The 12,554-nt window shown below is 38.1% G+C and overlaps 1 protein-coding gene across 1 annotated transcript; it reads right to left on the bottom strand.

Moving 5' to 3' along the window:
• Positions 1–4,720: 4,720 nt before the first annotated feature.
• On the bottom strand, positions 4,721–11,635 carry LOC121388009 (A-agglutinin anchorage subunit-like). The gene is made up of 3 exons (XM_041519204.1): positions 11,558–11,635; positions 9,909–10,123; positions 4,721–5,538 (listed from the first exon to the last, which is right to left on the bottom strand). Exons 1-3 carry the CDS (start codon positions 11,611–11,613, stop codon positions 4,799–4,801), a joined length of 1,011 nt encoding a protein of 336 aa, XP_041375138.1. The 5' UTR covers positions 11,614–11,635; the 3' UTR covers positions 4,721–4,798.
• Positions 11,636–12,554: the final 919 nt, after the last annotated feature.

The raw sequence follows: 12,554 nt of genomic DNA, 5'->3' as shown, positions 1-12,554 counted from the left end.
AAGTCATTAAAGTTCGTTTTTTTATTTATGGATAATTGATATGTGACAGTACCAGCACCCATTTACTTTAGATCAATGGTAGTCAATCGAGGTGTAAACAAAGGGGCTATCAAATGATTGTGTTCAAGTCTGATTTGCGCTTCTGAAAGATAGGATGCTTTTGTTGTTTTTAATGTGTATAGGGGCATGTTAAAAGGGTACTCTCTCTCTCTCTCTCTCTCTCTCTCTCTCTCTCTCTCTCTCTCTCTCTCTCTCTCTCTCTCTCTCTCTCTCTCTCTCTCTCTCTCTCTCTCTCTCTCTCTCTCTCTCTCACACCCTTTCGATATTTTTAGAATTAATTAGGTATGCATTTAAATATTTTTGATTTCGTAGATAAATTGGGACTAACTTCCGAATAGTCCAATTATTAGAAAACATTTATATTCATAAAAACTGACAAACATCTTACGCCACATGTCACACTCGTGCTACTGTGACGGCCATGATGTATTGATATTTGAGAGAACACCGAAGTTAGGTTAAGCTTGATAACTGGTTCATGGAAGATGGAATAAAATGTAATCATGTAGTGAGAATATTATGAGTGTTCCACTACTGGGAATCTCACCGTTTTATGGAAAAGACTATAAGGATATCAATTCCTAAAAAATATTAAAATACTTGCGAGAATGACTTAACTAATTTCATAAATATAAGATTAATCAGTATCTGAGATTCTCGTGCTGTTATGAATGAGAACTGAATTAGTAATGAAAACGAAAGATAGTTAAAGGTTGCACGACCGACTAGTTTTTTATCCTTTTAAGTTTTGAATTTTAATTCTTATGATAATTATCTTTTAATGTCGATATTTTAAAGTACAGAAATGTAAAGAAAAAAGAAAGAAATGTTTTATTTAAAAGGGTACTCAACACATTTTATCTACGGTTATGTGGCGTCAGATATATGGTTAAGGACCACACAGATTTTGAGAGGAAACCCGCTGTTGCCACTACATGGGCTACTCTTTCCGATTAGCAGCAAGGGATCTTTTATTTGCGCTTCCCACAGGCAGGATAGCACAAACCATGGCCTTTCTTGAACCAGTTATGGATGACTGCACGGTGCAAGTGGTTTACACCTACCCATTGAGCCTTGCGGAACACTCACTCAGGGTTTGGAGTCGGTATCTGGACTAAAAATCCCATGCCTCGACTGGGATCCGAACCCAGTACCTACCAGCCTGTAGTCCGATGGCTTAACCACTGCGCCACCGAGGCCGGTGTACAGAAATGTGGTCAGTGACTATGCACTGCTATATATATGCTGTGAATGTAATTAATCTTTGTGTTATATTTCTGCTATCAAAAGGAGTAGGCGAACCCAATGAGGCAATATAAAAAGTAATTTTTTCGATTCCAGCACCAGTCCAATGAAGAACATGTGCTTTGTACGCTGCAATGCATTCCCAATAAACTTAATACTTCAATGTAATTGATATGTTACCTATCTCAACCCAATAAACTTAATACTTCAATGTAAATCACATGTTACCTATCTCAACCCAATAAACTTAATATTTCAATGTAAATCATATGTTACCTATCTCAACCCAATAAACGTAATATTTCAATGTAAATCACATGTTACCTATCTCAACCCAATAAACGTAATATTTCAATGTAAATCACATGTTACCTATCTCAGCCCAATAAACTTAATATTTCAATGTAAATCACATGTTACCTATCTCAACCCAATAAACTTAATATTTCAATGTAATTCACATGTTACCTATCTCAGCCCAATAAACTTAATATTTCAATGTAAATCACATGTTACCTATCTCAACCCAATAAACTTAATATTTCAATGTAATTCACATGTTACGTATCTCAGCCCAATAAACGTAATATTTCAATGTAATTCACATGTTACCTATCTCAGCCCAATAAACTTAATATTTCAATGTAAATCACATGTTACCTATCTCAACCCAATAAACTTAATACTTCAATGTAATTCACATGTTACCTATCTCAACCCAATAAACTTAATACTTCAATGTAATTCACATGTTACCTATCTCAACCCAATAAACTTAATACTTCAATGTAAATCACATGTTACCTATCTCAACCCAATAAACGTAATATTTCAATGTAAATCACATGTTACCTATCTCAACCCAATAAACTTAATACTTCAATGTAAATCACATGTTACCTATCTCAACCCAATAAACTTAATACTTCAATGTAAATCACATGTTACCTATCTCAACCCAATAAACTTAATATTTCAATGTAATTCACATGTTACCTATCTCAACCCAATAAACTTAATATTTCAATGTAAATCACATGTTACCTATCTCAACCCAATAAACTTAATATTTCAATGTAATTCACATGTTACCTATCTCAGCCCAATAAACTTAATATTTCAATGTAAATCACATGTTACCTATCTCAACCCAATAAACTTAATATTTCAATGTAATTCACATGTTACGTATCTCAGCCCAATAAACGTAATACTTCAATGTAATTCACATGTTACCTATCTCAACCCAATAAACTTAATATTTCAATGTAATTCACATGTTACCTATCTCAACCCAGTAAACGTAATACTTCAGTGTAAATCACATACTAGTATTACCTATCACATGGAACACTATTTCTTAAGTAACCGGAACTCGATTCATGTGATTTTTTCCTAGGTAACCAATTGTTTGGTTACTTGAATTATATAAGCGTAAGCACTGAATTGTTTAGCTAGGTACAACAACCTTGCATTGAACACGTTTTTATCAATGATTCGTGTCAATTTAAAGTTACCTCAACTGACACGCTAAGAGAAGGACGGTTCGCGTGAAATACCGAGTCCTGATACCGGCTTTGGTGGCGCAGTGGTTAATCCATCGGACTACAGGCTGGTAGGTACAGGGTTCGCAACCCGGTACCGGCTCCAACCCAGAGCGAGTTCTTATGGGCTTAATGGGTAGATGTAAGGCCACTACACCCTCTTCTCTCTCACTAATCAATAACCAACTAACAACTAACCCACTGTCCTGGACAGACAGACCATATAGCTGAGGAGTGTGCCAGGATAGCGTGCTTGAACCTTAATTATATATAAGCACGAAAATAAGTTGAAATGAATGAGACCTGGTACATCACCGTTTCGTAAACAACCGCGGGGTTCATTAAACAGAGCTATCAGTAGCACATCTCAGTCTTGTGATTAATCCAACAAATATTTGATTATGTGTATCACGACAAGAGGCATTGGTAACGTTAACAAGTAACATAGTAATTTGGGGCCTAATTCACAAAGACCTCTTGGGCATTAGCATTGCACTGCGAGATTGCAAAGTTGAGAGAGTTTAATGTGGACAGCATACGAGCTTGCCAAAAAGAACTTTGTATGCACGTTTCTGTGCGTGTATGGATGTATGTGTGTGTGTGTGTGTGTGTGTGTGTGTGTGTGTGTTGTGTATCTATATATGTACGTATGGATGGACGGATGTTTGTTTGTGTGTTTGTGTATGTGTGTATGTGTGGTGTACGCATGTGTGTGCACACGCGTATATTAGAATACTTATTTTTATGATGTTTTTTTGCTAGTAAACTGCACAAAGTAGGGGCGTCTTCATATATACACGGGACGGGATTTAGCTCAGTCGGTTGAGTGCTCGCTTGAGGTGCTTGCGTCGCAGGATCGAACCACCTCGCTGGATCAATTCAGCTGACTGTTTTTTCTCGTTCCAACCAGTGCACCACAACTGGATAAAGGCCGTGGTATGTGATTTTCTGTCTGTGAGAAAGTGCATATAAAAGATCCCTTGCTACATTAGGAAAAATGTAACGGGTTTCCTCTGATGACTATGAGTCGGAATTACCAAATGCTTGACATCCAATAGCCGATGATTAATTAATCGATGTGCTCCAGTGGTGTCGTTAAACAAAACAAATCAAATATACACATGTATTTAGCTAGCTCGGACACGTAACATATTTTGTCGAAATTTTCTTAGACAAAACATTCCAATATATTGGATTTGTGTATGTAAGGCCCTTAGTTGTAATCTGATTTACCTATTAAACGTTTCTTTTATATTGATACAAATCTCACTTTTGTTTAGTAGAACAGTGTAAAACGTTCAAACTGATCTTAGTATATTTGGTGTGTCCCGAGTCAGGCCCCCGATCTTATCGGAGGCCTGATTCGGGATGGGTGTGTTCGAAACCCTAGTGGTATATGAGCACGTTAAACTAGTTACCTACCTACTTACCTTACGTAGTAATGATCAAGATATATGTTTTAGGATTTTATCTTTTATTATTTAACTTTTTGTAATACAAGTAATTCATTGGTTAAATATGCACATGTTTGTTTGGTGCCCCGTTTTCTAATTTGTTAATTCAGTAAACGATCCATTCACATTCATTCATTCATTCTTTCATTCAATTCTTTCAATTCATTCATTCATTCATTCATTCATTCATTCATCTATATTGCTTATGGATAAGGAATATGTTAATAATTTTCATTTCAACTTATTTTCGTGCTTATATCCAATTAAGGTTCAAGCACTCTGTCCTGGGTACACATCTCAGCTATCTGGGCTGTCTGTCCATGACAGTGGGTTAGTTGTTAGTGAGAGAGAAGAGGGTGTAGCGGCCTTACACCTACGCAATGAGTCGTCGAAACTCGCTCTGGGTGGGAGCCGGTGCCGGGCTGTGGACCCTGTACTTACCAGCCTTATGTCCGATGGCTTAACCACGACGCCACCAAGGCCGGTATATGTTAATTATTTTGGTTTCAACATAACGATGATGCGCGGCACGTCTGATAAAACTACAGTGACTAAAATCGTCGTTATGACGACGATGGACGCGGTGCCGAGAGTGACGCTACTCGTCCGGTGGTCTGGCACGCTCACTTTGCCGCGTGTTCGCCTCTGTTGCAGATAGAACACAGTCAGGTTCCTCAAATACTCCAGTCTCTGCTCGCTCGTTTCGTTTTCTGCAAACTGAATCTTTTGAAGACATGTGCAGTTGGAACAAATTGGTGACGAAGTCATCGTTTGTTCGCTTGGTGTCGTTGACAAACCAGACGTTGTTAAAACAGTCGATGAAGTAGTTATTAGTGAGCCTGAAATCGTTTGTTGTGGGCTTGAAGACGTAGTTGTTGTTTCTGAGCTTGAAATTGTTTGTTCTGCTGTTGTTTCTGAGCTTGAAGTAGCTTGTTCTGCTGTTGTTTCTGAGCTTGAAGTATCATGTTCTGCTGTTGTTTCTGAACTTGAAGTAGCTTGTTCTGCTGTTGTTTCTGAGCTTGAAGTTATTGTTTCTGAGCTTGGAGTTGTTGTTTCTGAATTTAAAGTTGTCGTTTGTGAGCTTGGAGATGTTGTTTCTGAGTTTGTTGTTGTTGTTTCTGAACTTGAAATTGTTTCTTGTGGGACTGGAGAAGCAGCCGTTGTTTCCAGGCTAGGAGGCGTTGATTCTTGGACTGCAGATGTATTCAGTAGTACCTCGCCAATCACGTTCGGGTCTGGAAACAAATTCATTAGTGTCATTCATTCATTGGGACACCTACTTTATTACTATGGCTGACCGCAGACTGTTTTCTGGTGTCATTAACAAAATAATTGCCAGGGAAGTCTGAAGATACAGCTATGCATAGTTAACCTTTTTAATTAAGTAACTAATGAATTGTCAGTGAAGCCTTCCACACAGCTATGTATAGTTAATCTTTTTAATTAATTAACTAATGAATTGTCAGTGAAGCCTTCCACACAGCAATGCATAGGTAACCTTTTCAATTAATTAACTAATGAGTTGTCAGTGAAGCCTTCCACACAGCAATGTATAGGTAACCTTTTGAATTAATTAACTAATGAATTGTCAGTGAAGCCTTCCACACAGCCATGTATAGGTAACCTTTTTAATTAATTAACTAAAGAAATTTCAGTGAAGCCTGTCCATACAGCCATGCAACTAGTTAACCTTTTTAATTAATTAACTAATGAAGTGTCAGTGAAGCCTGTCCATACAGCCATGCAACTAGTTAACCTTTTGAATTAAGTAACTAATGAAATGTCAGTGAAGACTGTCCATACAGCCATGCAACTAGTTAACCTTTTTAATTAATTAACTAATGAAATGTCAGTGAAGACTGTCCATACAGCCATGCAACTAGTTAACCTTTTTAATTAATTAACTAATGAAATGTCAGTGAAGACTGTCCATACAGCCATGCAACTAGTTAACCTTTTTAATTAATTAACTAATGAAATGTCAGTGAAGACTGTCCATACAGCCATGCAACTAGTTAACCTTTTTAATTAATTAACTAATGAAATGTCATTGAAGACTGTCCATACAGCCATGCATAGTTAACCTTTTGAATTAAGTGACTAAAACCAGAAGTGAGAATCATCTCTAAAACCATTACTGGGGCAGCAACTAGCTCAGTCGGTTGAGCGCTCGCCCAAGGCTATAGGATCGAACCACCTCAGAAGACTCATTCTCTGATGTGGTTTTCCCGTCCTAACCAGTATCCAACGACTGGAATATTAAAGGTCTTGGTAAATGTTGTCCTGTCTGTGGGAAAGAGCATATAAAAGATCCCTTGTTGCTAATGGAAAGATGTAGCGGGTTTTCTTAAAGACCACGTGTTTAAAATTACTAAATGCTGGGCATCTAATAACCGAGGATTAATTACTCAATGTGCCATTAAAGGGACAGACCCTAGTTTCAGCCCATGAAAATACACACTAAGTTTAGTTAAAGGGACAGACCCTAGTTTCAACCCATGAAAATTAACACTAAGTTTAGTTAAAGGGACAGACCCTAGTTTCAGCCCATGAAAATACACACTAAGTTTAGTTAAAGGGACAGACCCTAGTTTCAGCCCATGAAAATACACACTAAGTTTAGTTAAAGGGACAGACCCTAGTTTCAGCCCATGAAAATACACACTAAGTTTAGTTAAAGGGACAGACCCTAGTTTCAGCCCATGAAAATACACACTAAGTTTATTTAATCTACAAACAAGTAACACATTTGGATAAAGTTACAATTGAGTGAAACATGAGTCTGTGACTTTGAAATGGTGAAATACCCTCGAAAAATAGACTAAAACTCGACTCCATAACTGTTACTTCTCAGACGCACGTGCATTTAAAAAAATAAGAGAAATGCATTTTGTGATAGTAAAAACACCAGGATGACCAAAAACACTTCCAGTGTACGGAAATGGATTGATCTAAACAATAACATCTAAGTAAAGTATGATTTCAGTTATCATAAACGGCTCTAATAGTCAAAAATATGCCTTAATGTTTAAAAATTAGGGTATGTTCCTTTAAACGAAACATAGTTTCATCTTCAACCATCAGAGATTTATCTGACCCTGGTTAACGTTTTGAGATATATACTACAAAGCTTCATAAAACATCAAATGTATGTATGTTATTTTTAAAATGTTTATTTGTGAGATGGCATGTACATTAACGATTTTATATTTTATACATACTGCAGTCAATTCATGGAAATAATTGGACCCTTTACTAGACTCCATATGACAATTGATAATATATGTATATACTGAACAGCACTGAAAACGCACCACCAAGAAATGTTTGGATTTCGAAAAGAATACCTGAGCAATAAATGTTTTTTTGTTGTGAACAGCAATAGATGGATGATTGATAATGATAACAAACAAAAAAGGATGCACCATCATTGATTAGTTTTAATTCATCTACGTATGAAAGACACGTGGGGTCACAATGAAAAGTCAATAGCGCGTATGACCACCATCTGCAGTAACACAAGCCATGCAACGTCTTCTCATTGACCCGACAAGTCTGCGAATAGTGTTCTGGTGGATAGCATTCCACTCCTGCTGTAGTGCGTTTTCCAGTTCTCTAAGGTTATTCCTTTGTGGACGACGTGAGATGCGTTGACCAAGGTAATCCCCTATTGGCGATAAATCAGGGGACAGTGTTGGCCATTCGAGCAAAGGGACATTATTGTTCGTTAGATACTGTGTTGTAACACGTGCTGTGTGCACTCGGGCGTTGTCTTGCTGAAATGTGTGCATATCCCGATGCTGATGACAGAAGGGAATGACGTGATTTTGCAAGACGTTATCCCGGTAGTAAATGGCATTCATTCTGCCACTCTTCGGTGATGATAACTGATCCCGCCCCACACCATGACACTCCCTCCACCCCATTGATCCGTCTGGATAAGGCAGTCATTGTGGTAACATTCTCCACGCCTACGCCTACCCCCAACCGACCATCAGCATTCCTTAAATGAAAACGGGATTCGCCAGAGAATAGCACACCATGTCAACGTTGTAATCTCCAGTGACGATACCTTCCTGTCAAACGTCGGCGCTCATTTCGATGTCGATCAGTCAGGATAGGTCCAACATATGGTTGTTGAGCACGCAGCCCAACAGAGCGAAGACGGCGACGCACAATGTCTGCGCTGATAACTCCTAGTCGACCTTGAACAGTTGGTGCAGTCCTGGCAGCTGGCAGCGTTCGATCACGAATATGGAGGCGAACAATTATGGCGATCTTGTCGTGATGTCGTAAAACGTCGTTGGCCTGGACGTGGACGATCCCTGGTGGTGCCTGTCTGCTGGTATCTCCTGTGGAGTCCATTGATTGTTGAATGGTGACATCCAAACCGCTGTGCGATGACTCTACTCGAAATGCCGACTTGAAGCATGCCTAAGGTACGTTCACGTTCCTCAGCTGTCAACCTTGCCATCACTTGTTTAACGTTACCTCAAAGACTACTTCATAAATGAAAGTGGCTTCTCAGAGACTATCTTCTATAGCCCCAGTCAGCATGATTTGCACATTCAATTTACGTTTTTCATGGTATGCATGCAGTATGTTGTGTTTTGGTGTTGTGTTTCATGGAGTGTTCAGGCAGTCGTTTTTGTAAGTTATTCGTTGTCATGCATGGTCTGTAAGGTAGTACGGTACTTATTCATTGATATTTTCAATGCTGATATACGCCCCATTCACATTTGTTATCATCAACTAGTGGTGCGTTTTCAATGCTGTTCAGTATATATATATATATATATATATATATATATATATATATATATATATATATATATATATATATATATATATATATTATATTATATTATATTATATATGCATGTACATCGAGTGATTAAAAATGTCCTGAATAGTCGAAAACATATTAAATGTATAACATTGATATTTTGTACAAAATCAGTTTATTATATTATGTACTGATAGTAAACATTAATTTTTTTTTATACATGGTTTATTTTTAAAGTGGCGCGTGTTGGAGAAAAGGATAAACTTTGGAAGAAATTTTATCCTAGAAGGAAAAGATTTCAGTGTGTGGTAGAAGAAGACGGTGGGCCAGTCGGCCATTGTTTGTAGCACACACATTATATGTTGAATACTCTCCAATACAAGCGGTATAGCATTTTTTGGATTTTAATTTTTGTACAATGCACTATTTTAAAAGACAAATGTGTATTAAAGCGATATTTTTTCCTTCAGTACACAGCAGAATAAACCGATTTTGTGCAAAACTTTAATGTTCTGATTACACACATTTCGGCCATTCAACTTTAATATGTGAGAGAGTTTTTTTGTTCTTTTTGTTTTTTTATTCTAAACAGAGGCGGATCTAGGGGGGACAGGGGCCCGCTCCCCCCTAAATTTTGCGATAAGTTATAATTTTATTATATATTAATATTAATTTTTTTACGATCCCCCTCCAAACCTCCCCCAAAGTTCCCTTGGCATTCCACCTCATGTCACTGGGGCCCCCCTAAATGGATTTTCTGGATCCGCCACTGCTAAATCATCCGATATATTGTTTATTTAGAAATACAAGAATACGAACCCGAGCAATCACAAATATAATAGCGCTTGCCGCTGCACGTGTCTAAAACCCACTTCCAGTTGTTGGCCTTTGACATGGATACACAGTTGAGACCACTGGACGAGTTGGACGTTCCAGGCAGCCAGTTGGTCCAACCCGTCACCTGGCCCGTCACCTTCCACCTGTATTCTTCTGACACGTCAATATCGTCAAGGCCAATGAAAAACGTGTCGCCACTGGAACGAGAAGAGTTACGTTCGAAAAATAAGGATTGAAAATTAATTAAGGCGTAATCACAATGCATAAATTTAACGACACCAAGCTAATTATATTGATCTGACGAGACTGGCGGCTCTTCGTGTTATAAAGATCAGCTTGCGTCTATTCGTCTTCAAATACACACCATGCACGTGCTTTAAGAAACTCCATTTTAAAACTTCAATAAAGTTAAAGTTTTTTTTTTTAACGACACCATTAGAGCACATTGATTTATTAATTATCTGCTACTGGATGTCAAACATTTGGTAATTTTGACATATAGTCTTAGAGAGGAAACCTGCTACATTTCCCCATTAGTAGCAACGGATATTTTATATGCACCATCCCACAGACAGGACAGCACATACTACGGCCTTTGATATACCAGTCTTGGTGCACTGGCTGGAGCCCAAACCAACCACGCATCAAGCGAGCGCTTTACCACTGGGGTACGTCCTGCCCCAATTAATTAAGTAATTAATTAAGTAATTAAATTAATGTGATATAAGTTATTCTAATGTTAAACGCAATATTGATTGTTAGTTTTTGCCGATATTAGTGATTACCGTATACATGTATATATATATTTTTTTATATAAACACTCTCATTTAAAGTCGAAAATTTATAATAACGGACATGTTGAAATTAGGTTTACTATACTAAGAAGAACATGAGTTTCAGAAAAAAAGAGTCTTTTCAGTCCGTTATTTTACTGGATTTTGGAAACATTAAAACCAACATAGTAATATTATTAAACAAAGTTCATCACAAATTACCCTCTAATTGCATATATTGCTGTATGATAAAACGGATCACTTCAGCTTTCCATTAGTCAATTTTCCCTTCATGTCGAGCAATATTCCTTCTGCTCCAGCTTTTGGTATCTATATTTCGCAACTTCTGAGATATTTTAGGGCATGCTCATCATAAGCCGATTGTAACTGTCTGGAAGGGGTAGCAGGACAGACAACCTGGTCTATGGATTCGCCACTGATATATACAGTCATCACGAACCAATTGTTTGGGTCATGAAGTGGCGACAGCGGGTTTCTCCCCTCTATATCTATGTGGTCCTCAACCATATGTCCGACGCCATATAACCGTAAATAAAATGTGTTGAGTGCGTCGTTAAATAAAATATTTCCTTCCATTTTTTTTTTTTTTTCTTTTAATGATTTCGATGTTTTTGATTGTTGTTTTGGTGTCTTTTTTGCTTGTTTGTTTTGAGGGTGTTTTTTGTTGCTTGTTTTTTTTTTTGGACAAAATAACAGTTTAGAATTTATCAAATGTAATGTCAGTGGACCAAAAGTCTTTAACATTGATGTGAATGGACTAATTTCACTAAGTAGTTATATTAAGACTGGTTGTTTGAAATATCCATAAAACAGACTATTATGTATGAAAGAATTACCTCACAGCATCCAGCATGCTTTCCAAGAAGGACTGCACCCCGATATTGTCAACCATAACAAGTTTTGTGCCGTCGAGAACGCATGCGTCGTCCGCATTTCTGTACTTCTCGTCTTCCAGCATTAATTTGTAGCATCTGGTTGGGTAGTTGGGTATGCACGTATAATCCGATGGGCAGCATTCGATGTCTGTAATAAATTCATTTAATATATTAAACGCACTAATTAAAGGAACCCCGAATATTCATAAGTATTTGAAGATTCTTTTATTTCAAACGGAAAATTTGAATAAATAATGTTTAGTGTTTAGCGTTTGCGTGTGATACGTGTTACATTATACTGGAAATTAAACAAGCGAGTATCGTTCCTTGACATGCGCCTGCCATCAATTGGTCTGGGAGGGAAATACTTAGATCACCGAGACCAGCGGGTACGGGCTGGCGTGAGTGAAAGAAAGAAAGAAATGTTTTATTTAACGACGCACTCAACACATTTTATTCACGGTTATATGGCGTCAGACATATGGTTAAGAACCACATATTTTGAGAGGAAACCCGCTGTCGCCACTACATGGGCTACTCTTTCCGATTAGCAGCAAGGGGTCTTTTATTTGCGCTTCCCACAGGCAGGATAGCACAAACCATAGCCTTTATTGAACCAGTTATGGATCACTGGTCGGTGCAAGTGGTTTACACCTACCCATTGAGCCTTGCGGAGCACTCACTCAGGGTTTGGAGTCGGTATCTGGATTAAAAATCCCATGCCTCGACTGGGATCCGAACCCAGTACCTACCAGCCTGTAGACCGATGGCCTAACCACTGCGCCACCGAGGCCGGTTGGCGTGAGTGAGCTCGCCTTTCTGTACGTCCTTCATTCATATTAGAGGCGGGACGTAGCTCAGTGGTACAGCGCTCGCCTGATGCGATATAGATCAAGAATCGATCCCCGTCGGTGGGTACATTGGGCCATTTCTCGTTTCAGCCAGTGCTACACAACTG

Source organism: Gigantopelta aegis, chromosome 14 (assembly GCF_016097555.1).
Source record: "Gigantopelta aegis isolate Gae_Host chromosome 14, Gae_host_genome, whole genome shotgun sequence".
NCBI lineage: Eukaryota > Metazoa > Mollusca > Gastropoda > Neomphalida > Peltospiridae > Gigantopelta > Gigantopelta aegis.
This window is presented reverse-complemented; position numbering and strand designations above follow the sequence as displayed.

What these genes read in the sequence shown, in the direction of transcription:
- LOC121388009 (XM_041519204.1), bottom strand. Translation starts at nt 11,613, where the DNA reads ATGGTTGACAATATCGGGGTGCAGTCCTTCTTGGAAAGCATGCTGGAT. An exon ending in AGCATGCTGGATGCTGTGAG is followed by an intron (nt 10,124 to 11,557) that starts GTAATTCTTTCA and finishes TTCTCGTTCCAG; the next exon opens with TGGCGACACGTTTTTCATTG. An exon ending in TTATATTTGTGATTGCTCGG is followed by an intron (nt 5,539 to 9,908) that starts GTTCGTATTCTT and finishes ATTTGTTTCCAG; the next exon opens with ACCCGAACGTGATTGGCGAG.